The sequence below is a fragment of the Orycteropus afer genome, unplaced genomic scaffold, assembly GCF_000298275.1.
Source record: "Orycteropus afer afer isolate SDZICR_OR568_19922 unplaced genomic scaffold, OryAfe1.0 scaffold00008, whole genome shotgun sequence".
In the NCBI taxonomy this organism is placed as follows: domain Eukaryota; kingdom Metazoa; phylum Chordata; class Mammalia; order Tubulidentata; family Orycteropodidae; genus Orycteropus; species Orycteropus afer.
The window spans coordinates 7,682,332-7,707,468 of record NW_006921595.1 but is presented as its reverse complement, the minus strand read 5'-3'; the positions used below and the strand labels follow the sequence as shown (position 1 = coordinate 7,707,468).

General features: G+C 56.5%; 3 protein-coding genes across 3 annotated transcripts; all 3 read right to left on the bottom strand.

Moving 5' to 3' along the window:
* Positions 1–4,524: 4,524 nt before the first annotated feature.
* On the bottom strand, positions 4,525–6,178 carry HOXA7 (homeobox A7). Its single transcript, XM_007945657.2, has 2 exons — positions 5,800–6,178; positions 4,525–4,841 (listed from the first exon to the last, which is right to left on the bottom strand). Exons 1-2 carry the CDS (start codon positions 6,176–6,178, stop codon positions 4,525–4,527), a joined length of 696 nt encoding a protein of 231 aa, XP_007943848.1.
* A 6,998-nt stretch (positions 6,179–13,176) lies between these two features.
* On the bottom strand, positions 13,177–15,068 carry HOXA9 (homeobox A9). Its single transcript, XM_007945646.2, has 2 exons — positions 14,492–15,068; positions 13,177–13,415 (listed from the first exon to the last, which is right to left on the bottom strand). The coding sequence occupies exons 1-2, from the start codon at positions 15,066–15,068 to the stop codon at positions 13,177–13,179; spliced, it is 816 nt and encodes a 271-aa protein (XP_007943837.1).
* A 6,612-nt stretch (positions 15,069–21,680) lies between these two features.
* Positions 21,681–24,119, bottom strand: HOXA10 (homeobox A10). The gene is made up of 2 exons (XM_007945634.2): positions 23,147–24,119; positions 21,681–21,955 (listed from the first exon to the last, which is right to left on the bottom strand). Exons 1-2 carry the CDS (start codon positions 24,117–24,119, stop codon positions 21,681–21,683), a joined length of 1,248 nt encoding a protein of 415 aa, XP_007943825.1.
* Positions 24,120–25,137: the final 1,018 nt, after the last annotated feature.

Sequence of the window (25,137 nt, the reverse complement as noted above, 5' to 3'; positions counted from 1 at the left end):
TCTCTCTAGCCCAGATCAGAGCCCGTCGCACACAGGTGTGGCCTCTGCCCGTCGCAGGCCCTCGCTTAGAGCCAAAGAACGCTTTCCTTCCTATAGCCAGTCCTCCTCAGCGCCAGCCAGGCCCCGCAGGCCTCAGGACTACAAGTGGTCTCTCCGATTACAGAATCCCAAAACAGGCGCGTCCCTTGAGCCAGCGCGCACCCCCAGGGCGCTTTGGGACGCGCAGTTTGGACAGAAGCAGCCATGACGTGCCAGGCGGCCTGTGCAACCAGTCTCTATGGGGGAGGGGGCACCGAGTCTAGTCCTCCATCCAGCTCCTGTCGGAGTTGGACAAAGCGGGGGACGGTTCCAGGCCAGCCAGGCCCGAGAAGACAGCCCCTACACCTCCACTTCGCCCCTCTTTCCCCCGCCTGCTGGGGATTCTGAGGGGCCGGCACAGCAGTCGCGGCAGGCTGCACGACGCTGGGCTGCGGCTGGCGTCGGTCCCAGCGACGGCCACAGCGTGGCAGCAGCGAGCGCTCAGCATGGTCGCAATAAATAATCCGCCCGCGGCAGCCGCAGTCAGGCGGCCCGCGGCCCTGCTATGCAAATACACAGCTTTATGCACCGGGAGCGCACCCAGAGTGCGGGCGAACGTCCCAAACATCCACAGTTCCTTCTTAATTATCGAATGTACACCAAGATATTATCTCAAGATGGGGAAACAACAGCGACCAAAAACGAAAAACAGACAAAATAAGCATACCAGCTTAGACCTCGGGGCTCCTTTCTTAAAGCTGTCTCGCGAGCTCCCGGGGCAAATCTGGCACCGCGCATACCCAGACCCAACCACTGTCGGGTGCCTCCGCGCTGCGCTGTTAGCGCCCGCGGCGCCTCCGGGCTGTGGCACACTCCTCTCCCGGTTCGCGGGTGGTGGGGCGCGCTGTCTCCAGTCGGCCGTGCTGGGATGGGTGGGTGGAGGTCCCCCTATCGCCCAGACCCGGTTTGCGCCCTTTTTTCAACCTTAGCTGATGGCCCCTGCCATCCGCACTAACCGCACAGCGTCCTCGGCATAGAAACTTCCCGCCAAGCAACATTCAGCCAATTAACCCCAGCCTTTCCTCCCACGCAGAATTCCACCCACGCATCTATTCCCACTCCCTACGTTTCAGACGCCTCTCATCAGAAACTGCGCTCAGGGAAGAAAACAATCAACAGAGGACTCTGGCTGAATTAGTAAGTTTCCCCCTCCCCGGGGTTCTTTCTCTGCAGAAACCAACTCTCATGGAATAGAGGATTCTGTGCTAGTCCTAGGCAAAGGTCATGAGTTCACCCCCCACATCTTCCTACCTTCCCAGGTCAAGAACTGTCTCCAGCTGTAGGAGAGTTCAATCGAACAAGTTGGGTACTAAATGAAAAAATAAAAACCCCAACCCAAGAGGCTGGCGGGGGACGGAGGAAGCAGGGCCACTTCCCTTTGGGTTCTTCGAGGTTGCTGGGGAGTGAAGGAGAGGACCCCAGAGCTGCCGCCCTGTGCCCGGGCTCTGTGCCACGGAGGGAATGTACTATGGCGTGCATGTACTGCCATAGTGAGCGGGGGGAGGGGGATGTCTGTGAGCGGGTGAGTGTGGCTGAGCGTGAGCGCGCCCCTCTCCAGAGCCGCCCGGGGTGCCGTGTCCTACCGCTGCCGCCTTAGGCTCTCATCGCACTACCTTTGCTGCTGTCTCCTCCCCACTGTCTCACCTTCAGATGGCGGCTCCCAGGAGCTCCTGCCCCTCTGACAGCTGTAGCTTGAGCAGCCCGAGAGATGAATAGTCCTCCATCCTGGTACCAGAGGACGCAGGATATTAGCCAGGTTGCGACTTGCAAAGCGGCGGCCTCGGCGACGGGAGCTGAATGAGCCCCACCTCCAGCTGGAGCGGCCGAGCTGGGCCAGACGGAGCCTCCCCTCGCTCGCCATCCCTGGACAAAGCGCAGTGGAGCTCGGCTGGAAGGCAGAGCTGCGAAGCAGGCAGGACGGAGCCGAGCAAAAGAATGCGGCTCTATTCTCGCAAGGGAAATTATAAAAAAGTTCATGTTCACGGTTCCCATCCACATGACCGACAGCGGCCAATGGAAGGGCCGAACAACTCATAAAGTTGTATTGCAAAGTTGTAAATTTTCATAAACAACAACGGATTTATGACCCTTTCCCCATCACTAAGAGGAGGCAGCTCTTCCACCGGCGCCATCTTACCACGCAGGCCGCCCCGACTTGGGGCCTCGGGTTTTTCAGACCTAGTTGGGCCCGGATTTATTAAAAGCGCCATTAGAAGCGGGCCCTGCTCAGTCAAGGATCCTGGACTACAGGTCTTTGGCAGCCCAGTTCAGGCTGTTATGCGCTGCCCACACCACTGTCTTCCCTTCTCCAGCCCATGGTCCTTCCCCAAACCGTGACACCCCGCCCAGGCTGCGCAGCCGGTGCTCTGCGCCCCTGCCCCTCCCAGCACCCCTTGCCGCAGTGCCGGGCCCTGGGGCGCCCTTGCTTTGCCATATGCAGCGTGGGGGGCTGCAGCAACCACCCCGAATCCCACCTTTTAGGCTGGGGCCAGGTTCAGGACGCAGGGGGCATATAGAATGAACAGCAGGGTAGTACACCTTTCCAAGCCCACCTCACATAGCCTTAGAGGATAGGGTGGGCTTAAGATAGGCTCAGGTAATTTATGGAGGTTTTTAGGTGGGTTCATGGACTATAATATATCCATCGGAGATTCCGTTTTCAAGGAATGGGAAAGATGTTTGTGCACACATACAAAAACCAGACATCTCCAGACAGAGAGATGCATGTATACAATTATGGACACATGGCAACATATACACTCAATTATGGACACAAAAATACGTACACTTTTGATCACAGAAATACACACAATTATGGACACACGGAAACACATTCTCTTAATTATAGACAGAGAAATACACTACTATAGGCACAGAAACACACTCTCAATTATGGACACAGAAATACATGCAATTACAGATACACAGAAACACTTAGCTATGAATACAGAAATACATGCAGTTATAGGCACACAGACACATACTAAATTATGGACACAGAAATACAATTACGGACTCATGTAGAAATATGTGCAAACACATCAAAATATGTACACATAAATATAGGTACACATATACCTATACACATACTTACATAAAAACATCCACAAAAAGGACATTATCACTCAATACTTGGACCCAAGGACAGTCACTGCACTCTCCCTTCCCCACTGCCCCTGTGGGTGCACAGACACACCCGGGGCTCATCCTTCAGCTATGCTCACCCCTCTCCCCCAGGTTCCCCTGGATCAAGCAGTCCGTGTTTATTTGTCACCAAGCATCTTTATTTTTCTGATACATAAAACACTGTTAGCTGGGTAAGATGGGAAGTGTGCCTTCCCTGAACCTCAGGCTGGAGCTGAGGGGGTCACAGGACAACTAGGAGATGAAGGACATTGGGAGGGATTTGGCCTCCCCACTCGCTACAGAGTTAAGACAACACACCATGCTACAAAGTCACCTCATTAACACATCCTTCCCGAGTCAAGACATTGCCTTACAAATGAGCTCCAAGACTATATAAATGATCAAACAAAAAAAAAACTTATTCAAATATACAGTATTTGTTACTGTAGGAAAAGTCAGGGTGTACATATTCAACATGGCTGGACAGTAGAACACAGGGGCCAGGGCAGGGGGCAGGGTGGCTGGCGGGCAGCATCTCTGCAGTCCTGCTAAACGGAAGCTAACCCAGAGGTGTACAGCCAGCTCGGAAATGCTCCCTTCAAGAAGCGGGGTAATAGGCCTGAACTTGGGGTGCCCAGGGAAAACAAGGAAGGACTCTAGGTTGCAGCACTTAGAATGCTTTGGAATAAATATATTATTTTTTCAATTTAAATAGAAGCCAATGCCCTGTTCCCCGGATCCCAGCACATCCTCAGGGACCCCAAAGGCTGCCAGCAGGAAGCAGCAGGGGCCTGGCTGGGGTGGGGCCGGGCACTAGGTAGCAGGCAGCCAGTAAGCACAAAATAGGTAGTTTGGGGTGAGTAGGTAGTACTGAGTCAGGTCCTAGGGGATATGGGGGGTGGTACTGAGTGTCTGCCAGTGTTGGGACACAGTCAGGCCTTCCTGGGAGCGGAAGCCCGCTGGGGCTGGGCCCATAGGTAGTTTGGGGGTGCCTCATGCCGAGGCCTGTGCTAGGTAGTATTTTGGCTGTGCCAGCGCAGGGCCGCCGGCAGGCCTAGATTAAAGGGGTGTCTATTAAGGGTCCTTGGAGTCAGAGAAGGTCCCCAAGGGAACACAGTCTCTGTGGCCGCTCAGTCTATAAAGTTGGGAGCCGGAGTAGGTGATGGGATGGGTGGGATGGGTGTTCCAGGGCTGGGTGTTTCGTTTTTGATTTTTTTTTTAACATTTTTTTTTCTTTCACGTTTGTAAATAAAACTAATGTCTCTTAAAGACGCTTTCCCGACTGTCCCATGCAGCCAGAACCCCGCCTCGGCCGGCCCCTCATTCTTCCTCCTCGTCATCCTCCTCCTCGTCCTCGTCCTCATCGTCGGCCTTGGCGGCGGCAGCGGCGGCAACGGCGGTGGGCGCGGCGCCCTCGGGGGCTGCGGCAGCGGCGGGGCCCTCGTCTTTATGCTCTTTCTTCCACTTCATGCGGCGGTTCTGGAACCAGATCTTGATCTGGCGCTCTGTCAGGCAGAGCGCGTGGGCGATCTCGATGCGGCGGCGCCGCGTCAGGTAGCGGTTGAAGTGGAACTCCTTCTCCAGCTCCAGGGTCTGGTAGCGCGTGTAGGTCTGGCGGCCCCGCTTCCTGTCGGGCCCTGCAAGCAGACACGCGGACACATGGACAGACACGCCGACAGAGGCACGGACAGAACAGGCCATTAACCAACCTGCTGTCCCAGAGTCTGCACCTTCCCCCCCTGACCCAGACGCGCGTCTCCCTCCGCCCGTGCCCGGGGACAGAGCTGAGCGAATAGGGGGAGTGTTTTAGCCCGACCCAACTGCGATGCCATACGAGCAGGCAGCTCTGTAAGGAGAGAAAGCGCAGATTCCCAACTTTACAACCACCCTTTCCAGCCGGCTACGCTTCCACAATGTCCTGCTTCCCGCTGACAAAGGGAAATTGTAAATATAGAGTGTGGGCAAGTGGGAGACACTGCGCTTTTGCCATTCAAAGGCGAGACTGGTCGCCTCCCCGCCTAGCTAGGCAAGTGGGCGACCCCTGGGCGGCCCGCACTCTTGAGACGCCCTCCCTCCCCAGCAGCCCTCGCCCCCATCCCCGGACCTTCCTAGGGTGCTTCGTCCCTCTGTCCTCCACTCCTCCCGGCCCCAGCCGGGAAATGGCCCCTGGCACTGAGGCTTGTGAGGGGCCCTGAAGGGCTTGGCTCTCCTAGCTTTTGAGAAAGAAAAGCCCGGCTGAAAAAGAGGAGGAGGAGGGAAGGAGAGAGTGGACGAATGGGAGGGAGGAAAGAAAAATAAAGAGAGAACAGCAACAAACTTAATGTTAAAATTCCAAGGCAAATGGAGTTAAATAAATTTACGAGGATCGAACCCATTAATTGGGCCATAAAAAGTTTTATGAGCCTCATTTACATACAATGCTATGGGTTCTCCACGCAATGGCGCCTCGGCTCTAATTAAAACCAGAAAGGCAGCGCCTCCAGGAGTCACCGGGCAGCTGGCTGGCAACCTCCAGGCTCCGCGATCCCGGGCCCCGCACTCCCCGCTCCCGGGCCACCCGCCCGCCTGTCCCGGCCGCCTAGCGGCTGCGCCTACCTGAAGACCGCATCCAGGGGTAGATGCGGAAATTGGCCTCGGCCGGGCCATGCAGCGCGCTCTCGTCCGCCTTGTCGCAGGCGCCTTTGGCGAGGTCACTGCAGAGCCCGGGGATGTTTTGGTCGTAGGAAGCGCAGGGCAGGTTGCCGTAGGCGTCGGCGCCCAGACCATAGCCGGACGCGAAGGGACTCTGATAGAGGGGGCTGTTGACATTGTACAAGCCCGGAACGGACGAGGCGAAGGCGCCAGCGCCCGCCCCGTAGCCGCTTCTCTGCGAGTTGGGCGCAAAGGAGCAAGAAGTCGGCTCGGCATTTTGGAACAGAGAAGCCCCCGCCGTATATTTGCTAAAAAGCGCGTTCACATAATACGAGGAACTCATAATTTTGACCTGTGATTTGTTGTCCGGCAGCTTTCAGTGTCGGTTTTACGAGGTAGCGTGATATATGATAACATTACACCCCCAGATTTACACCAAACCCCATTTTCTTTTGGACGGAGCTCGCCGCAGCACGTGACCGCCCACATGACCGCCTCCGCCAATCTCGGCCGTCCTCACAGGTGGTCTCGCTCCGCAGGGCCCGCGGCCGCCTAGAATGGAAGGGGAAGAGGCTCAAATATGTGGCCAACGAATCTGCCTGCGCCAGGCCAGCAAGGCAGCCTCCTGCGGGAAAAGGGCCCGAAGGCCCCGCGGGAGCGCCCAGCGGCTGCCAAGCCCAGCGCTGGGGCCTGCGGACGCCGCGTGAGGCCGGCCGGCTCAGCCCCCTTCTGCCCATTCCGCAGCGTCTGGGGACCTAGAGGGAATAGAACCTCAGAAAAAGCCGGCCACTTCTTGCTGGCTTTCTTCCTGCCCACTGACCCTGTCCCAGGGTGGGTCTCTTCGCCCCACACCACCCCGCCCGCCCCAGGATGGCCCTGGGGAGGAAGTCTTGGCTCTGGGGAAATTCACCTTGCCTCTGTGTCATCCCAACCAGGTCCAGTGGGCAACAGGCCGGACTCTGACTTGGATCTGGACGAGGAAGAGGCAGCATCGCTTCGTGAACGCCACCACAAGCTGGAACCATGTGGTTTGAATAAAGTCAACGTCTTCCAGCTTCCTTTGCTTAATCGGTGGCTCACTGTTTTCCGCCCTAAAGGAAGCAGTGAAATATTTATCTATTAATGAGCCTCATTTGCCAACAGATTTATTAACGTGGCGTCCCCCTCCCTTCTCTTGGACACCGCGGCCCTGCAGGCTCTGTGCATTGGCTCTTGGGCACCTGGCTGGCCTCGGCAGCTGGAAAAGCGGCTGCACACTCCTTTGTCCTCCTGGCAACCTCTGTTTCCCCCTGGCTCCCTGGGAGCCGTGTCCCCTTCCCCCAGCTTGAAAGAACTTCAAACCTCAATCCTCTAACCTTTCTGGGGGAGCCTCCAGCGCTTTGAGTATTTTTTTATAACCTTCAACCCAGCCACCACTGAGCCTCTGCCAGCTCCGTCATGAGGCCAGGGTGCCTCGGAGCAATGCAATTTTTAGACCCCAATTTGGAAAGGAGAGAGGGGGCCCAAGGGCTACTGGCCCATTGTGGAACCTTCTTTTAGTTTGGAAACACCAAAAACAAAAGTGCCATCTAGCTCTGTCACACTTCACCTTCCCAAGGGCCAGCTTCCTGGCATACAGTAATCTCACTCTCTCTCTACCAGGCCCCAATGCCTGGCATTTAACTTTCCAGGCCTCAGACCCTTGCAAGGTTGAGCCCACTGCAGCTCCTGCCACCCACCGATCCAAGGAGGGTGGCGGGGGGAATCCCTCCCCTAAACGCATCATAAACTGCCCAGGCCATGCTGGGAGCGCGGCCGCCGGGTCAGGACGCTTTTTACTGCCCAGCTCGATAGCACACCATAAACCCTAGCTCACAATGGAATTGCCCCGGAAATTTTCCTTTAAATTATAGAGTTTGGTTCCTTGTGTACAAAGCGCTTCCCATCACTTTCTGAGGGTCCTGGCTGCACCGCCCCTCCATTCACCGCACCCTCTCAGGAGGTCCTTGGGGCACAAAAGGCTGCGGAGTGTTTAGACTGGGAAGCTCAGGAGTCCCAGCTCCTATGGAGTGGACGCCCTGGGGGTAGGTGGGAAGGAGCGGTTGGTCAGGACAGGTGGGCGCCTGGCGGCATCCCCCAGGGTATGCGGATCCTGGAGGGGGGGGGCAATATCTGGGATGTCCCCTTCTGGCAGTTCAGGAGGACGGTTTTCTCGGATGGGAAGTGGAGGGGCTAGGACGAGAAGAAAAATAAAATATATTCCGAATAACATTGTTTTCTGGAAGGAAATAAAAACCTAAGTAAGTTAAAGGGAGACAAGGAAATAAGAAGAAAGCTAGATCAAAGAGGTGGAATTAGGCGTCTTTAGACCAATACATTGTGCCTTGGGTGACACAGTGAGCAAGACGCAAAGAGCAAGACCATGGCCCCGCCGCCGCCGCCGTCTGTCTAGACTCGGGCGGACAAGCTGCCTGCAGCGGTGGCCTTTAAGGTAAAATGTGTCCGAGCGAGGCGAACAGGAGCCTGAGTGGGGAGCGATTTCGGGGAACTGGGGCGAAAAAGAGGAACATGCCCACCGACCCAGGGCTGGGCTCCCGCGCCTTACGGTGCTCGCAGCGTTTCCAAGCGGCCCTGGCCGCGCGCGGCCTCTCCAACCTGGCCAAGGTGGATCCAGATCCGGCCCGCAAGGCCTCGGCTCCTCTGGGCCCAAGTCAGCCACCTGGGCCGAGTTCCCCGGGCACTGAAACCTCCTTTTCGTTTTTGGCATTCTTCCCTCCTGCTGCCCGTGGCCGGGTATTAAAACGAAAAGGCAAGACTAAATCAGCCTTTCAATAAAGCCTCTTTATTCGCATGTCCTGGAACTATTGGTTCTGTATTTCTTTAGCTGAAAAGACACAAGTGCACTAGCTTATGTGTGATGATATTCACAAAAATGTTCGTTAACACTTGGCCCGGCTCATGCACAGGTAGGCGAGTTTCCAATCAGCCGACTTGCTTTAAATAAAGACACTGTTCGCTGCTCTCTGGCAGCTGGGTTCCTACCTATTTGGAGAGTGTGTTTCCCCTGCTTCTAGCTACACAAATAGTTCTCAATATTTAAATCGAGCGAAGAATGTAAACCCAGGTCTCCAAAGCGAGTGGCGCCTGCTGAGGAGCCCTGCGGTTCGCGATTCGAGTCTCCGAACATGTCCACCCAGGCCCCTCGCGCGGGCTATGCGTCTCTTCTCCACCCAAGGATCGGGCCCTGGTCGGGGCGCGGTGACAAGCCCATCCTGACGCGTGCAAACGAGCACCGACCGCCGCGAGGTCTTGTCTGGGCAAAGGCCGGCCACGGGGAAGCCTCTCCCTGGCGGCCTGAGGCCGAGAGAGCCGCCAAGCAACCTCCGGCCGGCCAAGGGCAAAGGAGGCCCGCCGCGCGGTCCCGAGGCCTCCGACACTCTGGGCGGCCTGCGCCTACCTGGAGCTTCCGCGATCGGTGGAGAGAAGCGGTCGCCACCGATCTGCTCCTTTGCCAACTTATTTGGAGTTACATAAATCGAGCTTTCTAAAATCTGCGGCTTGGATACAGCACCACGGGTGGCTTTCCGGTAAGCTATAAAACCCTTCTTACACTCAGATGTTATGCAACCTTGTGAACCAAATAAAAATAAAATGAAGACGTGTGTCTGTGATACCTACAGACAAAATACTGTGTGGATACAGAGAGAAAAAAGGAGACAAAACACACACAGTAAGAGAGATGTCAGCCAAAATCCAGTCCCCAGTTTTATGGCGTGTACAGAGTGGAGATGTGGGTCATAAACATTTTGTGCGCTTGCTGGAGACTATTACGACCCAAATAAATGCACCGCGCGTTGTGTTCAGAGGACTCCGAGGTGCGTCAAAAGGATCTGTGTTTGCTTTTTGCGTCTTCCCTGGGAAACCTCTCCGCACGCCTGGGCGGGTCCGCGACAGCGCTCGGGGCCGCCTCCGGGAGGCTCAGAGTGTCTTTCCGCCCAGGCTCGGGGAGCGGCCAGGCCTGGCTTGGGGTCCCCTCCCTCATGGACCCTCAAGCTGCAGACGCCGGTGAAGCCTCTGTACCCGTACCGCCGAAGCAATGAGATGGCGACCGAAAGTACAGGCGGCTTCCACGACGTGAGCTCGGATCCTGGAGCCCGAGAGAGGTTATTATTGGAAGTGTTCATTTGAAAGTCACATTTATTTGAAAATAAATGAAGCAGTTCCTGATCTGACCCCGGGAGTCCTCGTCCTGGCCAACTCGGCCGCCAGACTCACACCCTTACATCGGACAGTCACCAAAGTCTTTACGCCCAATTTTCAATAGCCCAATTTTATTGTCACGTATTCAAGCCGGCCGGGTCCCGGGTCCTGGCTCGCCCGCGGGGTCCTTGCTCCCCGGCCCTGTGCGGAGGCGCGGGCATCCTGGCCGCGGTGGCCGCCGTGGGCCGGTGGCCTCGCTGGGGACGGGAGTCATCAGGATGTCCCTGGGCTGAAGGCGTTTGTCCCTGTGTCCCTCTGCCAGTCAGTGGGGGTTCCCGCGTGCTCTGCTGCCCCAGGGCCTGTCCCTGGCTGGGCACGATGACCCGGGAGTCGTCCAGGCCAATGAGCTACAGCCCCACAGCGCCGAGTCTTCGGGGGACACTGGGGCAGCGGACGATGAGAGGAAGGCGAGCTCCTTGCCGCTTGCCAGCGAGGCTTCTGGCCCGGAGTGAACAACACCCAAAAAATATACGACTGCTGTTCACTCGAATCTGGGCTCCTATTCCAGAAAGGCTCGCGTCAAGTCGACATCTTAGGAACGTCCCAGGCTCTCTGAGGCTGGAGATGGCGGCGTCAGCGCCTCTTGCGTGGAGCCACACTGCCATCTGCTGGCCACACAGCGACACCGCCGCTCCGGCCGGCCTGAACTTCGGCCGCCGCTGCCGCCGTTGCCGCGGTGGCTGGTTTGTGCGCCCGACTCCCAAAGGGCGGCGGGGGCCTAGTCCGGGGCAGGCGGGGCGGTGGATTCCGGAATCTGCGCTGCGGAGGGGGCAGTGCCCATAAAAGAGAGCAGTTTCCGCAGCCGCTTTATCGGCAGCAGACAGAGCAAACAAATGAAAGGGCTTTGGTGGAAAATCCTAATTGGGGCTGGACAGCTGTAAACTCATTAAGGCCCGAATTCCAGACAGTTCGCAGACCCGGCCTTTATGGCACACCCTTACTGCCTATTCTTTGAAGTTCCTCTGTCTGCAACAACAGAGGGCGTCCCAACCCCGCGGCGGGGTGGTGGGGGTAGTGGGCGAAGGGACGCCCCTTCCCCAGTGCCCCGTTCCCCTTTTACGCATTGAGTCCAAACACCAACACCGCCAACTTTGCAGAAGTTGCGGGGGGGGGTGGGGGCGGCAGAAGAAAAGGGGGAGGCGAAGTTGAATCCTCTGGCCATCCCTGCCACACATCTGGAAGACGCTCGGGCCTCGCAGTCTTGGCGGTTCCCCCCACAACCCTTTACACCCCATAAACGGTAACAGCCCTCATTTTCTTTTATGGCGCTTTGGGGTTCCTCGTTGCCTGGGCCCTGCTTCTGCCAGGCCTTGTCGCTCGGGAGTAGTGCGCAGTGCGGGGCCCAGAATCCCTCCCGCCAGGCTGTAAGGACGCGGGGGGTGCGGGGGCCCACGCAGGGTTGTGGTCTACTACGCGCCCCTTAATTTCTGCCTGGGCGGCCACGTTAGGCTTCTGGGCGGCTGGGCTCCTTTTTGCCTCTTCCCAGCCGCCTTACGCGAGGCAGACCCTCAGCTCTTGGTCCTGCCGCCCACCTTCCCTCTCCAGGCCAGGCAAGGCCCCAGGAGTCTCATGCGACGGGGTTGGAGAATTTCCTAGGGCACCAAGACTAAAGAATGGCGTTTCCATCGCTACTGACCAGCGATGCCTGGGTCCCCTCATCCCAGCTCCTGAGAGCCCTCCCTACCGTCCCCCATATGGACACAAATCTGGGAGCCTAGCCTCGCTGCGAGGATTCCCAGACTTCCTCTGCTCCTCGCGCGGCCACGGCAGCCGGCCTGACCCGGAGCGCGTAGGCCAGCCTGGGCTGCCTTCAGCAGGTCCGGATTCCGGAAAGCCGGCCAGAGGCAACAATGGGCTCTATCCCCCCCACCCCAGCCTGTCCTGGTCCCCACCCAGAGACTACCCAGGCACCCCTGCCCTGCAGAAGAAGGTGCAAAGAGCCGACCCGCAAAAAATAGAAAAGAATCAATATATTTTATTTGGCAAAAAGTTAAATATCATCTCAACACAATAATTTGGTCAGTAGGCCTTGAGGTAACTATTGCAAAATATACAGTGTATGTTCAGCCCGATGGAATTCCCAGATTCATCAAGGATACAAATCTACAGTAGCCCGATGGCGGTTTCATAGTGTATAATTTATTATCAGTGAAATTAACTGCATTACAATAAGCATTCATTCTCCCCAGCTAAAATTAAATGTAAACCATAGGTAGTAACCTGCACATACGTATAGCTCCGAATCTCCTCACTGTTCACCTGGTGTAAAAATAATATCCAAACTTATCTGATTGTGTACTTTTTCTTTAATACATAGATTATATGTACAACATGTAAGGTAAGACAGGACAATAGAATGTGTAGAGACCAAAATGCTTGCATTTCAGAAGTGGAGAGAACCATGAATCTATGTCTTCTGGAGAACCTTTTATTTATTTTAACCATTTTTATTTCACTAGGAAATCCTTACAGCTAGTTTACAATCAAAAGTTAACAGCCTAGTTACACAGAAGACGTATTCCACTACAGAGCTACTCTCTATGCAACTGTTTTCCCCCTCTCATAAACAACCTGAGTTCAAATTGAATTCTAGCTTCCACAATCACAACGGGTACATCACCCAGCACAGAAGTTTGAGTCACAAAACATAATTACCACAATCAAATACAGTGTTCAAGTATCTCAGCGGATCGCTCTGCCACACAAAGGGCAAATTAAATTAACTACACAGACTACAAACTATAGAGTCCGCTGTCAACAGTTGTGCATTATAAAAAGGTAGTTATTTTTCTTTTAAGTCAGGAACAGGTAGATTTTTTTTTTTTTTAATATATACAAGCTAGCACACACAGCCATCAGCGCCAATGCCCCCTTTTTGTTCTCTTATAGAAAATGGAAAGCTTACAATACCTCCTTCATGAAAGCAGCAGGCCAAGGAGACTGCCTGAGCAGGGTTTGCCAGGGGGAGATGAGGCCTGGGGTTTGGAATCGCTTTGTGCAGGGTGGTGGAGGCTGGGGCGGGGGTGGGAGAAGGGGAAGATCAGTCCATTCTCTCTCTCTCTCTCTCTAGTTCGCTCTCTTTTCTAAATGAACCCGATCACATCATTCGTCTTTTGCTCGGTCCTTGTTGATTTTCTTCATTTTCATCCTGCGGTTCTGGAACCAGATCTTGACCTGCCTCTCGGTGAGGTTGAGCAGCCGGGCCACCTCGTACCTGCGGTCCCTGGTGAGGTACATGTTGAACAGAAACTCTTTCTCCAGTTCCAGCGTCTGGTGTTTGGTATAGGGGCAGCGCTTCTTCCGCGTGGAGCGCGCGTGGAGCCAGTTGGCCGCCGGGTTATCTGCGGGGGAGAGAGACACCGGGCTTAGGCTGGGGAGAAGCGCCCTCGGCTGGGGGCCAGGGAGCCTCCTAGGGACTTCGGCCAAAGTGCAGGAAGCTGCTGAATAGGTTAGGGAAGGCGGACGAGCCTAGAACACAATGAAACCCTGGTAGACAGACCTCGGGACGGTCACTTACAATTGTACGCCGTAAAACCGCAGCTCCCCCTCCCCTCCGCGGCTCTCCTCTGTTCTCTTGTCCCCTCTGTCCTCCTGTCCCCTCCTCTCTTTCCTCCACTCCCCTCGCGTTGTATAAAGAAAGAAATTTGGACACAGATCCCCTTCTTGTTACCTAGAGGGAAATCAACCACACTGCTCCGTGGACGTGTATCAAGATTTATACATTTTCTCTTTCTTTCAATTTCTCTCTGTCTTCCTGTCCTCATCTTCCCTTCTACTCCTTATTTGACCTCCCTGGAAGCTTGTGGGAGGCGAGGAGGCCGGCACGGGCGCCCCTGAGCGCCTCAAGGCCATTGATCACATCTCCAACTTATTTGCATAATCTGGGATGGGGACCCTCCTGGCCGGGTAGCCCGCAGCCTCATTTTAGGCAGGATTTACGCCGCCACCGACTGATGGCAAGGAGTGGAGGGAATCAGCCGTCTCCCCCAGCGTCCCGGCCAGGCTGCCCCGGCTGCCGTCGCTGCCGCCGCTCCGGAACAATCTAGCCGCCCCGAAGACTCTCTCCGTCACGCTGCTTTCGAAGAACGGCCCAAAGTATTCCTGTCTCGGGCCCGGGCAGCGAAGGAGAGGGGCGGCGGGTCCTGGTTCCGCAGGCGGCGCCCTGCCCCGCCCCCTCTCGCGGCGGCGGCGGCGGCAGCAGCTTCCCCTCCCCCCAGCCCCTCGGGCCCGCTCGTCACTGCTCTCCAGACTTGGGGGTCTCATCCGAGGCTTCCCAAACAACAACTTCTGGCTCCCAAGCCCCACTCAGAAGGCTCCCAGCGCAGGCGAAGGCAGGTTCGAGTGAAAGCTGGCAGGCCGGCAGATCTGGGTGGCCGGCGTGGAGGCGGCGGCCGGTCTGGAGAGAGGTGGCACTTACTGGGATCGATGGGGGGCTTGTCTCCGCCGCTCTCATTCTCAGCATTGTTTTCGGAGAAGGCGCCTTCGCTGGGCTGTTTTTCTCTATCAACTGGAGGAGAACCACAAGCATAGTCAGTCAGGGACAAAGTGTGAGTGTCAAGCGTGGGACAGTCACCCCTTCTGGCCGACAGCGGTTCAGGTTTAATGCCATAAGGCCGGCTGGAGGGCAAGCCCGCGAAGGAGAGCGCACCGGGCGTGGGCTCCAGCCAGGAACGCATGTACCTGCCGTCCGGCGCCGCCGCAGCCACGGGCGCCTGGGGGTGGACGTAGGGGTGGTGGTGGTGGTGATACACCGCGGCGGGCACTGCGTTGGCGCCCGCCGCGTGCACCGGGTTCCACGAGGCGCCGAACACCGCCGCCTTGGACTGGAAGCTGCACGGGCTGAAGTCGGGGTGCTCCGCCAGCGCCGCCGCCTGCCGAGGGGGCTGGCCCAGGGCCCCCGGCGCGTAGCGGCCCGTGCCCAGCTCGTCGGCGGCGTCGGCGCCCAGCAAGAACGAGTCCACGTAGTAGTTGCCCAGGGCCCCGGTGGTGGCCATCGCCGTGCCCCGCGCCTGGCCGGCCTGGCCCGACCCGTGGAAATTATGAAACTGCAGATTTCATGTAACAACTTGGTGGCACCAGGGGGGGGGGGAAGTACAGTCACCTAATAAGTTGCCGGCGCCCGCGCCCCCATTGGTCGCGCGCGTCACGTGCCCGCCGAGCAGAACAATAACGCGTAAATCACTCCGCACGCTATTAATGGCCCGGTGTTTTGCAGTCATAATTTTTATAGCAAAAGCCATATGTTTTTATGCAAAGGAATCGCGCCGCTCTATGATCGGGTTTGTTTTAATTGTGGCCAACGAAGATTAAAAGATCAAATCTGGCCTTACCTCTGTACACCCCACCACGCGCCGCAGACGCGCACACACTTCTTAAGAGGACTATTTTATATCACAATTAATCACGCCATCAGGAAGGCGCGGATCCCCCGTGCGAGTGCGGCCAGCGGAGCCCCTCACATAAAATTAGACAATAATTGAAGCTATAAAAAAGCAGCCAAATCGCATTCGCGCTCTACTGTATTTAAATCTATATTTATGATATTTCATAAGGAGTTATTGTTTCAGAAGCCACGCAGACTGGTGGGAAGTAGAGAACGACCAACAGATTCGTTTGCCTCGCTGTGGCTCCTAGCTGTAAAAATTTACGAGGACTTGGAAAGGTTAAATTAGACTGTTGTGTTTGGTTGGTGAGCTCCCTGTAAATAATTCCCGCGGTCCCCAGGAGATGCGAGGTTACCTTCGACCGGCCTCGAAAAGTCAAATTCAACGCAGTCACCGTCCCAAACAGAGCTGCCGCCTCCCCTGGCCAAATGTGCCGGGCAGGGACGGGCCTCCGAAGAGGACACCGCCTGGTGCCGCCCAGAAACCTGCCCGTCTGGAGCGCAAGGCGTCCGAAAAGCCCCCAAATTCGCGGCTGCGTCTCCAGCGAAGGCCCCCTCCAAGGAGCAAGCCCGGCGGGAGCTGCTGCTCCGCCAGGGCGACGGGTTTGAGGGCCTGGTTGTGCCGCGCGCTCAACTGGCCTGGGGCCCCGACCCCGCGCACATGGGCATCCAGAGAGCCTTGCCCCTGGTCAGCCCGGAATCAAGAGCTCCGCGTGGCTGTGGCTGGCGACCAGACCCTGTGCTCCGGCCTCGAGGCCTCAAAGATTGAGCCCTGCAAGCTGGGAGAAGCGCACGGCGGCATCGATGGAAGGCGAGTTCGGTTTGCTGCCAGGCAGCCCAACCTAAGAGATCCCACGGCCCTAGGGACTAGGAGGCCGGCAGGGGCCGCCCCCCCCCCCGTCCCAGAATAACTCTTCCTTCCTAGCCCCCGCCTCCACCTTGGTTATCCGCCGGACTGGGAAAGTTTCAAGGCCCAAAGCTAAGGGCTGCCGCTCAAGGCCAGGGCTAGAAATTAAAACGGGTGGGGCACGGGCATGGCTTTAATCGCATCCCGTGGCCGAGCCACTTTGGGAAGGGTATTTCTCACCCCTTAAGAGCCTTTTGGGGTGAAGTAAAAGGCCACAACCTCTCTGTTAGTTGGAAGGGACAAACACACCCCAATTCCAAACAGAAAGCAGCAAGCCTAGAATTGGAGTAATTAAATTCACGTGTGAATACTGTGCCTGCCAGGGTGTGTTTCTCATTAGCCCACTTCCCTCACTGCGAGGGCCGGCAGCGAGGGCACGCTTCCAGCTCCTTCTTTGCCTTCATTCTCTCCAACAGCTCCGGTAATCACCCAACACACACAGAACACACAGACACCTCCCTATCCCAGTGGGGACGCCCAGCTGCCAAGCTCTTCCCTGGAGCAAGGCGGTGAGGCTGCGCGGAGACAGACTTGGTACCCCTTCCCTCGGCCCAGGCCCGGAACAGGGAAGTGGCGGACACAATGAACTCCGACGTGGCCAGTCCAGGCTGCCTCAGCCCCCTCCCCCCGAATATTTTCATTTCCCAGGAAATTCCTCCGCGTCATCCCCACCCCTTCCACAGTCCAAAAGGTCCCAAATAGTGGCAGTCGCCGGGCCTCTGAGATTCCTATTAAGAAAAATTGAACGTGGAGGAAACCCTCACTCCAAATTGTAACTGTCTGCGAACAGACTCCCGCGCCTGGCTGCCTTTTCCACTTTTTGTACCCAGAAAGGACACTAATTGTTAGTATGTGTGTATGTATGTATGTGTGTGTGTATGTATGTGTGTATATATATATATATATATATATATGTGTGTGTGTGTGTATATATATATATATATATATATATGTGTGTGTGTATAAATATGTATATATATATATATATAAATTAAAAAAGGCTGCTCCTTCAAATGGCTTTAGCCCTAAAATAGTATGGTTACTAAATAATTAGCAGGCGTTGAGTGTTAAGCAGCCATTCCTTGTGCCCAGAAAGGGGGGGGGGTAAGCAGAGAAAACACAAAGCTAAATATTGTTGCTCCTCAGCCCAGACGTTTGGGACAGATATCTTCAGGCTTTTGTGTCTGCTTTTATTTTGGAGGCGAAAATGATTGCGTGTGCATGAAGAAATAGTAAGTGGGTGTAATTACAAGCCGCCCCTTCCTGCCTGAGAGTTCTTCTAAAACCTTGGCCTTCGAAATCAACCCAATACCCAGCCAGGGCTGGCAAACGGCAGAGGAGAGTCAAAGGGAGCAGGGTGTGAGCCTTTCAGATAACAGGACGTGGGCTGCGCAATGACAACAGTCCCTGGGCCCCAGCCTGAGCTGGGAAGGGAAGCACAGCTTGGAGGAGAGGAGTCTGAAGGCATGTATGTATGTGTGGGGCAGGGGGAAGGGGAAAAGATGGTTGTTTTTAGTTTCTGATAGCGGGAATGGCTCATCCGGCTATAGACTACAACTTGGAACAAGGATTTAACTTTGTATCCCAATGGCCCTGGAATTCGAGACTTCTTTTCCCTGTTATAAACCGACTGGAGCTTGGAAGAGTCCCCCTATCTCCTGGCTGCAGCACCTGGCTACACAAGGGTGCCTTATCTAACACATATTTTGAACCTGATAGAAGCAAGCAGCCAAGCCTTTGCTGTAGCAGGGCTCCTTCATTTCTGTCAAAGCCCCAGCTCTGCCTGACAGGCCTAGAGAGCCTGTGAGGAACCTGGGTCTAGCTCCAAGCCGAAGAGGATGAGGTTCCAGCGAGCATGGCTGGACCTCAGTCCCTGTCCAGCCAGAGTCCCCAGTGAGGCTGGAGCAGGCCTCCCTTTTCTCGGCATGGGCACACAAAGGCTCCTCAGAGCGTGGGCGCCACCCAATCGGGTCTTCCAGGTCGGCGTTGCCGATCGCGGAGAACGCAAGGCCGCCGCCACCCGGTCGTGATCATAACCGAGGCCTTGTCTGCTCCGCAGCACTCCAGGCCCAGGCCCATGGGCCCTGCATAGCCGCCCCAAGAGAACTCTTCCTCAGCGGACCCCATCCACAACTTGAGCACGCAGAGAAAGATGAGACAAGCTCCCTCGGGCTCTGGCAAGCCAGCCCTGGCTCCTCCACAAGACTGGTGTGGGGAGGTGAAGAGGAGTCTGAGACAGAGAATGGAAGAGAGAGAGAAGATGAAGATGAAGAAGATGAAAGAGAAACAAGGAAAGAGGAAGATGCGAAGAAAAGGGAAAGGAGGGGACAAAAGAGAAAGGAAAGAAGGTGTGGGAAGGAGGGAGGGAGAGAAAGAAAGCAGAAAAGATTCAGAGAGCAGAGGATACTGTTACAGAGAGGAGGGTCAGTGACAAGGCCAGGATCTCGGCCCTGTGTTCCCGGCGTCTCCTGGTGGGAGCCTGGGTCTCCATTAGCAAAGGGATCTTGCCTGAGCGCGCAGGCAAGCAGGGTCTTAGCCTCTCAGGGAAATGACGGGGGTTCCAGGCATTAGCCCAAGCTCGGAGCGGGGGAGGCCCAGGATAGAAGCGTGCGCCCCTGACCTTGAATGGCCGGGGGCCCAGAATTCCTACCACGCCCACGGCGTCCGGGAAGGAGCAGCTAACCTGACCGACCATACCTGCTCCGGGCTAGTGGAGGTGGGGTGGAGGAGGCCGGCCTGCTGGCACAGCGCTGAAAAGGAGGCAGTCTCAAGGCTCCTTCGAGGGGAAAGCCGAGCTTGCCACTGAAGCCCTAGCACTGTCGGGGCCAGGATGCCCGGCCAGGCCCTGCCCCCGCGCGCAGAGATACCTGGAGACGATTTCAACTGAAGTAATGAAGGCAGTGTCGTGCTGTCGAGAGAAAGGTGGATCCCAACAACAGGAAACTACCTAAATCACCGACCAGTTCTGGTGCTGCCCGTGCAGGGCTGCCTCGCCCGCCGCCGCCGCCGCCGCCACCGCCGCCACCGCCGCCGCCAGCAAGACGAGAAACCCAGCGATCGCGCCCGACCGGGCCCCTCGTCAACCTGCACCGCTGCAGCCACCGCCCGTGCCGGGCTGCCACAAATGCATCCAGGAGGGAGAAACCATTGGCCCCGAGAGAGGGTAAGCCTGAGAGGGTAAGCCTGGGAGAGGGAGAGCGGAAAGACCACGGGAAGAGAGGAAAAAGGAAGGCGAGGACAGAGCAGGGAACGGGCAGTAGGCGCATTGGTTTCCCAAATCTGGCAGCTCAGCGTGCTGGCGCCGAGAGGCGGCAGACGTGGGCGACTCGAAAGCGCCAGGGACGGCACCGAGCCGGGTTCCCTGTCTGGCCACGGCCTCCCGCGCTCGCTCTCCGCTGCCCGCTCTCCCCCTCTCCGCCAGCTCGCCCACTGGGGCGCGCGCTCCCGCGCTCCCTCCCCCCACAGCCGTCGTGGGGGGGGGCCCTCAGGCGAACAGGAAACGCGTGGCCCCGCGGAGAGCCACCAGGTGGGGGAGACCGAGCTGGGGGAGGGGGCAGCCCCAGTGGTCGGGCCGGGGTCCACCTTCTCCACGCGGCGGACTCTAGCTAGTGACGCTCTGTGGGCCCGGCCTGCTCCCTGGATCCCTAGGCTGGGAGGGGGGGGGTCATCTGGGAGCCGGGGACCCGCAAAAATAACCGGCCTCTGCAAGCCTCCTCCAGGCTCCCGAAAGAAATCCTGTTTGGCTCCCTCTGTCTATGCAGCTCTTCTCTCAACTGAAATCACTGGTCCAAGACAGCCACAACCCAGATATACTAGCAAGTCATAAAACTGAACAAAAGCCGACAAACCTTACGGCACCAGGGCGATAGGGCCCAGACAAATTACGACCGTCTAGGTAATATTTAAATAGATGCCTAAAGTAATTGCAGGGGGCGCAGGCTGGTCCTCCTGTTGTAAAAGTGGTGGACGGGATAAAGTGGAAGGTGAAGATAAGAAGTCAAAAAAGAGGTAAAATTAAAAAGCTTCATTCCACAGCTTTTATTCTTCTATAAGAACATAAACATCGTCTTTTTTTCCCCCACTCACAGCAGCATTACAATATTAATTTATTCTGATTTAAGATTAGAATAGAGCTAGAACTAACATTTATAATAACGATAGAATGCATTTGCTTAAAACAAGATTGGTAATTTTTCATAATAATAGACATTTATACAGATTTGTATTTATAATTTTTCTTTCTCTGCACCTACAGGTTTGACCCTTTTATGCATGTAACTTCACAGTATAAAGAAATTTAAACAATGTCTCCCTTTCTCTGGTCGTTTCCGCTTGCCCCAGCCCTCCTTGGCTTCTGTGAATATCAGAAAGTTTTAAAAGTGAATTAAAAAAAAAAAAAAAAAAAAAAAAACCTCCACAAGATAGGGAGAATTGTGGTGTGCTTGTCATTGTTACCAGTGGTAACGATTATTTCATGACAAAAAGGAAAAGAAAAGAAAATGAAAATACTACTCCATGTGTATAAAGAAAACTACATTATTTATCTACATCCTGAAAGATATGGAAATTCAGAAGTAATTTAATTCAGCAATGCAAAACCTGGCAGAAACTGGGCATTTGCTTCTCCTGGTCTTTCGTGTTTGTTTTTTGTAAAGCTAGGATATCTTACAGAGGAAGGAAAAATTCATCTTTCTTTCTTGCTTTTCCAATCAGCCAAAGTCAAACCCTTTTGCCAACCTGCATGACCATGCCTATAAGCCCTTCTCTTTGCCAAGGAAGAAAAGAAGAAAGAAAAAAAGAAACCAGGGGCCTGCATCCCCTGATTAAATACAACCCAGCCCTCGCCGCTGGCCAGCCCGTGGTGGCTCCTGCACCATTGACCTCAGGCCAGACACCTCAGCGCCGACAGTGGGACCTCGGCCTTCCGGCTAGTTTTGCCCCCCGTGGCTGACCAGGAAACCAGCTTGGCCAGAAGCACAGGGGCCATTTGGAGCTGTGGGACCCCAAGGCAGCAAACCCAGCCCAGCCAGCACTTGACATTTAGGACAAGACCTAGCTACAGAATTTTAGCGCGATATGGCTTTTTCCCCAGAAAACAACAAATAAACCAGCACCAAGCAAACAGACAAAGAAACAAAAAGTCAGAACAAACCAGCCCTGCACAGATGTAACGCAGGCGAGATGGCGAGTGTGGGAGGGAAGAATGGGGCTCCCCGGCACAGGTGCGAGTTCCTAGCGCAGAGGCCGAAGACAGAGGGGACCCTGGAAGCGGAAAAAAAAAAAAAAAAAAAAAAAACGGCGTCGCCTGGAGCTTCATCAGGAAAAGTTAAAGTTGGCTGTGAGCTCCCGGATCCGGTTTTCTCGGTTCATTTTCTTCAGTTTCATCCTACGGTTCTGAAACCAGATTTTCACTTGTCTGTCCGTGAGGTGGACGCTGCGGCTGATCTCTAGGCGCCGCTCTCGAGTAAGGTACATGTTGAACAGAAACTCCTTCTCCAGCTCTAGCGTCTGGTGCTTCGTATAAGGGCAGCGCTTCTTCCTGCCGCTCTTTGCCGTGAGCCAGTTGGCTGCATTTTCGCCTTTGGAATTGCCTGGAGTTGAAGAGAATAGAGAGGGGAAGCTTAAGTCGAGGCTCTGTGGGCTGGTCGCTGGAGAGAATTCGGGATATCTCTTTCATATCTCTGGGATGCCCTGAGTCACAGAGAGAAGCTTCCTGCTCCCCTTGGCTTGCAGGGAACAAGCAATTCCTCCAAAAGGCATGTGCAAATCAAGTGGACCTCCAGCCTACTCCCACCCTCTCAATTTACATTTTCCTGCACTTTTTTCCAAACACCTGTTTTAGCACAAAGCTGCAGGCACTTGCAGCACGAACACCCCGGAGGGCAGGCTGTATATCTTGAACTTAACGCCTTCCTTTGCTTCTCACCCCACAGCAGGCAGACAAGCATTTCCTGCAGCCCTAGGGCTGGGGACGCAGGGTCCTTACTTGGACCAGGAGCGGGCAGCGTGGCTGGGTCTCACTCTAGCCTCCTGGCTGTCCAAGGCCAGGAGAGGACGGGGAGAAGGACGTAGTTGGGCCAAGGGGGAAGGCACCAAAACCAGATTTGGGATCAAGGACCCGCTCTCACATCTCTCCAGGAGCCAGGGAATTACAGTCTGGGAGACCTGAAGTTCCAAGGGAAGAGAAATGGCCCCTCTCTCTGGCTCTCACTCGGGCCCGGCGTCAGGGCCCGATTTGCCTTTTCTTCTCCCCGCAACGAGGATTCCCGCCCCTCCAGCAACTTTGAAAAAAGCATGGGGGATCGTAAACTCGAACTTCGCCGGTTAATGGGCTTATTTATTGGCGCTGGCGGCTGCTTATTTTGGATGCCTTACAAACATCCGCGCTATCTGCGGGCGAGCCACTTTCCCTCCCTCCCCCTCCCCCCGCGTGGGCCGCGCCGCGCAGGCTGGGACGGGACCACTGCTTGGGGTGCCCCGGGTCACAGGGAAGGGTATGCACAAGAGGGGGCTGCTCGCGTGTGTCCTCGCCCCCAGCCTGGACGAACTGAGGCCAGCACGGAGAACTTCTTGGTGTGGGGCACTAAGCCCGACATGAATTTTTACTGCGTCCCCACGCCCAAATATTAAAAAGCAAGTTCACAAGGTCAGCCTGCCTGCAGCTCGGGCCAAGGCCGACCGGCTGCTGCGCGGGCTCCTGGCTCTCTGCTCCCTCGCTTTCCTGGATCTGCCTATCTGTCTGCCCGCCTAACTGCGGCCCTCCGGCGGCGCGCCCTGCTTACCCAAGGAGTCCTTCTCGGGCGAGGCTTTGCTGCTCTCGGAAGGGGCCGGGGAGAGCTCCTCGGCGGCCGAGGACGACGCGTGCGCCTCCTCTTCGCCCTGGGAGCCCCCGCCGCCACTGCCGCCACAAGCCAGCGTAGGGGGCGGCGGCGACTCGAGGGCTCGCTCCTTCCGGGCCACGTCCGCCGAGCCAGAGGCTAGTGCGGGAGGTGGATCGAAGCCGCGCCCCGGGGGCTGCGCGGGGAACGGGCCGGCCCCGAGCTGCTGTGCGCCGCCGCCGCCGCTGCCGCCGTAGCCCTTGGTGGTGCCATAGGCCTGCGAGAGGCGGAAGTAGCCCGGCACTGGCACCCCACTGGAGGAACCGAGGGCGCAGCCGTCGGGCGGTGGGCCCCGCGGGAAGGTGGCAAGCTCGGCAGCGGCGGCTGAGCTTTTGGGGCATTTGTCCGCGGAGTCGTAGAGGCAGTAAGAGCTCTCCTCTTTGATGTTCTGCGCGAAGGAGCACGAGGTGGCCTGCGGCTGGGGCTGAGGTGGCTGTGGCGGGGGCGGTGGCTGCTGCTGGGGCTGTTGCGGCGGCGGGCCCTCGGGCAGCTCCATCCGGCACGACCGCGGAGCGTCCAGCCACAGGTCTATGGGCGCGGGCGCGTAGCTGTGAGCCCCAGGCCCTAGGCCCCCGCTGCTACCACCGCCGCCGCCACTGGGCGACGCCGCCTCATTGCGCTTGCCGCCCAGCGCGGGGAAGAGTCCGCAGCTCTGCAGCCCGTAGGGCAGGTCGGCGGCCGGCGGCAGGTAGACCCCGCCGTGGGCATAGTAGCCACCGCCGCCGCCCCCTGCGCCGCCGCCACCGCCGCCCGCTTCGCCTCTGCCCGAGCTGATGAGCGAGTCGACCAAAAAAGAGTTCGCGGCTGGGCTCTCCGAGCATGACATTGTTGTGGGATAATTTGGCGAAGGGAGCAGATAGCCCTTTCTGGCTGACATTTCTTGTGCAAAACATGCTGAATACGATTAGCAATCCCCCCGCACCGCGGCGGGCGCCCACAGCCAATCCCGAGCCAGAGTTGCCGCGCGACCACTCCCAGTTTGGTTTCGTAGGCGCGGGGCCGCTCTCTGAGGGCGCCCTCCGAGCCCGCGATTGATATAAATATGTAATCTGTATTGATGGGCTGGGAGATGCACGCCTGACACTTCGGGCCCCAAAGCCGGGAGCTGTGGGGCTGCCCCAACATGGATGGTGGGAGGCCGGGCCCCTGAGTACGCCCCGCCCCTACCAGGACGTGAGCCCCCAAGCAGGGGTCTGTTTGAAGCGTCCTTGGGCCCCGCATAGTTAACAAGTGGCGTGTTTATGGTGTGCGCCCTGTCTGCCTTGAGTGCCCCTCATTCTTGTAGCAGAAGAGACCACTAGCCACCAGCGCGCTGTGACCATTGAAGGGGCCCTGTCGGGGCGTCAACCTCCTCCCTTTCAGTCACGGACCTGGAGCTGGTCCCACCTCTGGATTCTGGCTCTCAATGTGGCCCACCTGGTTCCAAAGGCACCAGGACCCTCACCTCAGAGTGTCGGGAATCCAGAGCGGACGAGGAGCTGGCTCAGGCCACCTCTACTTTCCACATTGCACAAGGAGTTTCTCCCAAATATACACGAGGACGGGACCTTGGACCCTCAGCCCCGGACGCTCTCCTTCCCCAGTTGATTGATCCAGTTAGGGTCTCTGCCTCTAGCATGCTCACCTGGATCACCTTCCCTGCAACTCCTGTCGGCAGTGGGAAACGACTGGGCAGCCTTGGTGCAAAAGATTCCTTCATCCCCAGCCAGAGGCCAGAGCCAGATTCAGGGACCCAGTTAGCCCCATTCCCCTGACAAGGCTCTTAATTCACAGGCCTTTTTAGGGAAGTGAAACTTTGGCCCTTGGGGCTTTAACTTGTCCGGAGGGACAATTTGGAGCGGGGGTAACATATAAGGGGGAGCTTGGCAGTCACATCTGTCACACTGTTCTCCGGA

Coding starts and splice junctions, on each gene's coding strand:
- HOXA7 (XM_007945657.2), bottom strand. CDS start 6,178: ATGAGTTCCTCGTATTATGTGAACGCGCTTTTTAGCAAATATACGGCG. Junction 4,842..5,799: donor CCCCTGGATGCGGTCTTCAG/GTAGGCGCAGCC, acceptor GTCTGCTTGCAG/GGCCCGACAGGAAGCGGGGC.
- HOXA9 (XM_007945646.2), bottom strand. CDS start 15,068: ATGGCCACCACCGGGGCCCTGGGCAACTACTACGTGGACTCGTTCTTG. Junction 13,416..14,491: donor CAAGCCCCCCATCGATCCCA/GTAAGTGCCACC, acceptor TCTCCCCCGCAG/ATAACCCGGCGGCCAACTGG.
- HOXA10 (XM_007945634.2), bottom strand. CDS start 24,119: ATGTCAGCCAGAAAGGGCTATCTGCTCCCTTCGCCAAATTATCCCACA. Junction 21,956..23,146: donor GCCCGAGAAGGACTCCTTGG/GTAAGCAGGGCG, acceptor CTTCAACTCCAG/GCAATTCCAAAGGCGAAAAT.